At 46.8% G+C, this 6,000-nt stretch overlaps 1 protein-coding gene across 1 annotated transcript in view; it reads left to right on the forward strand.

The window, feature by feature from the left end:
- PDGFRL (platelet derived growth factor receptor like) overlaps nt 1-6,000 on the forward strand; it is a 63,586-nt gene that overhangs the window by 45,678 nt on the left and 11,908 nt on the right. The window contains exon 4 of the mRNA XM_017539647.2: nt 3,212-3,505. Coding sequence (XP_017395136.1) covers nt 3,212-3,505 — 294 coding nt within the window. The remainder of the gene's footprint in view (nt 1-3,211; nt 3,506-6,000) is intronic.

Here is a 6,000-nt window from a genome sequence, read left to right on the forward strand (position 1 = left end):
CTCAGCCTCCCAAGTAGCTGGGATTACAGGCAAATGCCTCCACACCTGGCCAATTTTTGTATTTCTAGTAGAGATAGGGTTTTGCCACATTGGCCAGGCCGGTCTCGAACAGCTGACCTTGTGATCTGCCCACCTTGGCCTCCCAAAGTATTGGGATTACACGCATGAGCCACTGTGCCTGGCCTATGGCTTTCTTATAGTAAAAGGCTGGGGCTCTAATTTTTATATGTAAGAAACCACATTAATAAGTACTTTCCTGCAGTGGCTCATGCCTGTAATCCCCCAGAAGTTTGGGAGGCCCAGGCAGGCGGATCACTTGAGGTCAGGAGTTCGAGACCAGCCAGACCAACATGGCGAAACCCCATCTCTACTAAAAATACAAAAATTAGCTGGGCATGGTGGCACCCACCTATAATTCCAGCTACTCGGGAGGCTGAGGCACAAGAATCACTTACACCCAGGAGGCAGTGAGCCAAGGTTGCAGTGAGCTGAGGTTGCACCACTGCACTCCAGCCTGGGTAATGGAATGAGACTAAAAAAAAAAAAAAGTTCTTTTCTAAATACTGAATTTGCCGTAATTTGGATTTAGCATATAGCTTGTTAACTCGATTTTTTAAAATCTAAACTCCCATGTGCTTAGTTTTCTTTAAGTAATATATTTGTCATCTAGATCAGTGGACATAAATACATTTGCAGGGGACATATGTAGTTTATAATTATTAAAATAAACTTCAACACTTTTTCTTGATGGAAGCGATGGATTGCAAATAGATTTTTAAAGCAGCTGGTGTGATCACTTATTTCCAAGTATGTATTATAATATAAGCAGCAAGGCTGGGCACATTGGCTCATGCCTATAATCCCAACACTTTCAGAGGCCAAGGCCAGGGGATTGCTTGAGTCCAGGAGTTTGAGACCAGCCTGGGCAACATAGTGAGACCCCAGCTCAACAAAAAATAAAAAATTAGACAGGTATGATGGCACATGCCTGTAGTCCCAGCTACTCAGGAGGCTGAGGTGGGAGGATCACTTTGGCTCTGGAGGTTGAAACTCCAATACATGATGATCGTGCCACTGCACTCCAGCCAGGGTGACAGAGTAAGACCCTAACTCAAGAAAAAAAAAGAGTAAAGGAAAGAAGATGATATTTTTGTGTTCCTAAATTCACATGGTTCGCTCATTCAACTAACAGCTTTTCTTAGTGGTTCAGATTATTCTCCACACCCTTAAAAGTTGCCTCTAAATCTTGCAGTCATAAAATCCTAAAGTGTTGCTGCTAAGAAAACATCTTTAATATTATCCACTCCAGATTCTTCTCTTTACACGTGAGGAAATTAAATAATGCCTCCAAGACCACGTAGATGGACTCTGTGTGAATACATGAATGTCGGGCACGACATTGACAGAGGTGCTCCTTACCTAAGCCTGAAAGCCGATTTCTCATAAAGTAGCACAGACCTCCCAGCCTGATGGAAACCCGTGTAAAACATGGAGACTCTCTGAGCCATGACGTACTCTTCCCTCATCTTAGAGCCAGGAGGGAGGCTCTCCATGTTAGTGAACTTGGTACTTACAGCCCAAGAGCTCTTGGCTCATGAAACATTTGATGATGATGTGTCCAGTAATTCTGCCCCCAACCTAAAACACCATCTAACTGTAACACAAAGAAGTTGAGTCAGGGTGAAAGCCCAGAAAAAATATTTATTTCAGGAACATTGTGCAGAAAACACCAGAAACCATGTATTAAGTGTTGGGGTCTGACTAGCTCTGAAGATTTCTCTTTGCAATTACCATAACATTCCCTCACAGAATGATCCAGAAAAACAAAGGATTTAATGAACCATGCCAAAAAAGAAAAGCCACCAGCACCAACAGAAATACCCCCAACAGCCCAATCCAGAGTTTCTTGCCTGTCCTAAGGATAGAATGGGTAAGCCAGTCCTCATTTGTCCCATTTTGATAAGATACAAATGCCATCATATGAGCTTAAAGAACCAGGCCAAGTAATTTCAGAGGAAATAGGGACATGTACGAGACTGGCTGAAGATTCCCAGCCAGCTGCTGGCCAAGCCAAGAGCAGACCTGAGACTGATGGGTTCCTCCTTCAAGCCAACTCCATTCCCGTCCACTGACCTTGACAGGCGCCAGGTCCTCTGGGCTGCGTGAGGACATGCTGAGGACACTGTCCCTGTGTTGGGTCTCCTGGGGGAGCTCTGATGTGCTGGGAAGTGCTTCCTGACCGGCAGTTACTGACCACGGTTGTGTGGCTGATTTCACCACACAGAAGCAGCAGATGGCTTCAAGGTTTTACAACTGCTAAGGTTTTAAAACTTCAAATCATAAAATCACATTAATAAGTGCTTTCCTAAATACTAAGTTTAGCTGTAATTTGGATGTCGTGTGTGGGTTATTAACTTGATATTTTTTTTGGAAATCTAAAATCCAATGTGCTTAGTTTTCTTTAATATGTTTGTCATTTACATGAGTGGATATAAATACATTTGCAGGGGACATATGTAATCTATTAAAATGAACTTCAACACATTTTTTTTTTGTTGCTGATGGAGGCTACTGATTGCAATTTTTATTTATGGGACAGTCTTTGTCTGTTGCCCAGGCTGGAGTGCAGTGGCACGATCTCGGCTCACTGCAACCTCTGCTGCCTCCTGGGTTCAAGCAGTTCTCATGCCTCAGCCTCCTGTGTAGCTGGGGCTACAGGTGCGTGTCACCACGCTTGGCTAATTTTGTTTGTATTTTTAGTAAAGACGGGGTTTCACCATGTTGCCCAGGCTGGTCTCAAACTCCTGAGCTCAGGCTATCCATCCGCCTCAGCCTCTCACAGCGCTATGATTACAGGCATGTGCCAGCACACCAGTCAGATTGCAAATACATTTTTAAAGCAACTAGTGTGGTCACTGATTTCATATTAAGAAGTAAGGCTGAGCATGTTAAACTTTGAGGGAATCAGTTTTGTTCCTTGCTTCCCCAGGGTGATGATCCATGGGCCTCGTTTGGGCTTGAACTGATACTTTTTCTATTTTCTTTAAGGAGATGGGAAGTAAAATCATTCTTCCAAAAAATGAAAAGCATAAAAAAAGAAAACGAAAACCCAGCCTTTTCTACTCTTAAGGACTCAGTATTCTGAGTATTCAGAATCCTTAGGGGTGCTTTTACTTTGTTTCTCCGGAGTGAATAAGCCTTCCCTTTACAGAGAAAGGAGAACTCTTTGTGCCTTCTCCCAGCTACTTCGATGTTGTCTACTTGAACCCGGACAGACAGGCTGTGGTTCCTTGTCGGGTGACTGTGCTGTCGGCCAAAGTCACGCTCCACAGGGAATTCCCAGCCAAGGAGATCCCAGCCAATGGAACAGACATTGTTTATGACATGAAGCGGGGCTTTGTGTATCTGCAACCTCATTCTGAGCACCAGGGCGTGGTTTACTGCAGGGCAGAGGCCGGGGGCAGATCTCAGATCTCCGTCAAGTACCAGCTGCTCTACGTGACAGGTAAGCCTGGCCACCCCTGTCTAGATTCTAGTCACTTTCCTGTCAGTTTCAGGTACTGCTGTTCTCTGTCTGCAGATGGAATAAGGAAATACCATAAGTGCCTTTTATTTGCTTCATTGTTGTTGGATTTGTTTGTTGTTTTTTTCTGAGACAGGGTCCTGCTATGTTGCCCAGGCTGGAATGCAGCGACACAACCATTTTCTCACTGCAGCCTTAAAGACCTGGGCTGAAGCAGTCCTCCCACCTCAGCTTCCTGAGTAGCTGGAACTACAGGCATGCACCACCGTGCCCTGCTAACTTTTTTTTGTTTGTTTTCCTACATTGCCTGGGCTGGTCTTGATCTCCTGGGCTAAAATGACCCTTCGGTCTCAGCTTCCCAGAGTGCTGAGATGAGAGGCATGAGCCACCGTGCTCGGCCCACTTAGGCTATTCTTGAAGGCTTCCCTTTGGCACCACCACTTCTAGGATGTTCTCCTTCCTTGCTATGACCCTGACCGAAAACCCCTCTTCTCCATTCCAAATCCTTCTGTCATTCACTCTGGTGCTGGCTCCGTGTTTGATCAGCAAATCTTCTATGTCCCCAGACTCCTTTAGAGCCTCCTCCCGGTTCTTGGCCTTAACCTGAATCTGCTGTCTCCAAAGGATGCCGTTCACTGCCACCTCAAGGCTGGCATCCTTCTTGTATGCATTCCCACCTCCCAGCCCTCATTCTCTACCCCTTTGTGGGCTCCACCAATGTTCTCATTTCTTTTCCTGTCATTCCCATGCGTTCATCAAACATTTTGGCAGTTGGTTCCTGGCCCTGCTTGTCACTCCATTTTTAGGGTGACTTTGATACTGGGTTGGAACCCACTGGCCAGGTTCATGGACCCCTCATCCGCTCCATCTCAGATCTTCCCAACCTCATTGCAACGTGAACATGTCAACCACAACCACCATGACAGCAACCACCGAGGCCAACCCCTGCTCCAGTCACAGGCTTCTCTTTCCCAGGATGATGTGTTCGATGACTCCCTCCACCACGACCGTCACCTGAACCCCCTGCCCCACACTGTTCCCCGGGGCTTCCTGCCCTCCCCATCCACTTGGGTCCCACCACATCAGGACCTGCCACCCATGCCCTGCACACCCTCTTCTCTGTAATCTCTTGTCCAGGAAAGAACCATCCTGAATGAACACAGCTAATCTCCCCATGCCTGTACCCAGAGACTTAAGAGCTGTTGGGACACTCCCCATAGGTGGGTAGAGGGCATTGCCATGAATCCCCCATCTCTCATCCACTCTGCCTGCCTGGTGTCTTTTGTGTTTTGTTCTGTCTTTCTTCTGCTATCACTTGGGGTTTTCAAATTCCCGCCTCATTCTTTTCCAGTTGGCCTTACTCTTTTCCTCTTGACAGAGCTGAAACATGATCAAGTTCCCAATTAAAAATGGAACTTCTTTTTTTTAATGTGGCCATTTTAATGAGGAGTTTCCATTCAGGGTGTTCATATGTGAAATACTTTTTTCCCTGGTAACTTGCGTCCGTTCCACTGTGTTGAAACCCCCTTTCCTGAGGGTAGGGAAATCTGTTAGTCCTGTTGAGTTTCACTTTCACATCCAACAGGCTTGCTGGGTGAGTAAGACAGCCTCATTCTGGTTTCTAAGACTGTTAAAAATCTTCAGTCCCTTGGGAGGCCAAGGAGGGTGGATCATGAGGTCAAGAGTTCAAGACCAGCCTGGCCAACATGGTGAAACCCTGTCTCTACTAGAAATACAAAAAAGGAATTGGCTGGGCATGGTGGCTGGCACCTGTAATCCTAGCTACTCGGGAGGCTGAGGCAGACAATTGCTTAAACCCGGGAGGTGGAGGTTGCAGTGAGCTGAGATCACGCCACTGCACTCCAGCCTGGGTGACAGAGTAAGACTCTATCTCAAACAAACAAACAAAAAATCTCTGCTTGGTCAGCTCTTAGCCTTCTCTCAGCTTTTAAATGTTGGTGCCCCCTCCCCACCCAGGTACCCTTCTTCCCCACTCCCCATTCTCTCCCTGGGCCTGCTTCACATCTGTACACTGGTAACTCCCAAGTGAGTGGAAGTGGCCAGATCTGAGAGTGCCAGGTCCACATATCCGCTGTCCACCTTGGTGTGCGCTGAGATGCCTCAGGGCCCCCACAATCCTTGTGCCATCCCTAGGCTCAGCGCCATCCCCCCTGGATCTGGTTCTTCCTCCTCCTCTGCCTTGGTGACGGCACAACCTTCACCCAGGAGACAAGCCTGCGGCTGGAGGTCAAGCTCCCTCCTTTCTCCTCCCAGTCCTTTCCACTGTTTTCATTAAATCACTTTCAAATGCTACTGTTCCTCTCCACCCTCAGGGCAAAAAATGGATCAAGGTAGCATCGTCTCTGCCATGGACTAATGCAAATACTTTATCACCCCTCTCCCTGGAGCACCATTGCACTCCAGCTTGGGTAACGAGCGAAACTCCGTCTCAAAAAAAAAAATTAAAATTAAAATTA

Source organism: Cebus imitator, unplaced genomic scaffold (assembly GCF_001604975.1).
Source record: "Cebus imitator isolate Cc_AM_T3 unplaced genomic scaffold, Cebus_imitator-1.0 Scaffold120, whole genome shotgun sequence".
In the NCBI taxonomy this organism is placed as follows: domain Eukaryota; kingdom Metazoa; phylum Chordata; class Mammalia; order Primates; family Cebidae; genus Cebus; species Cebus imitator.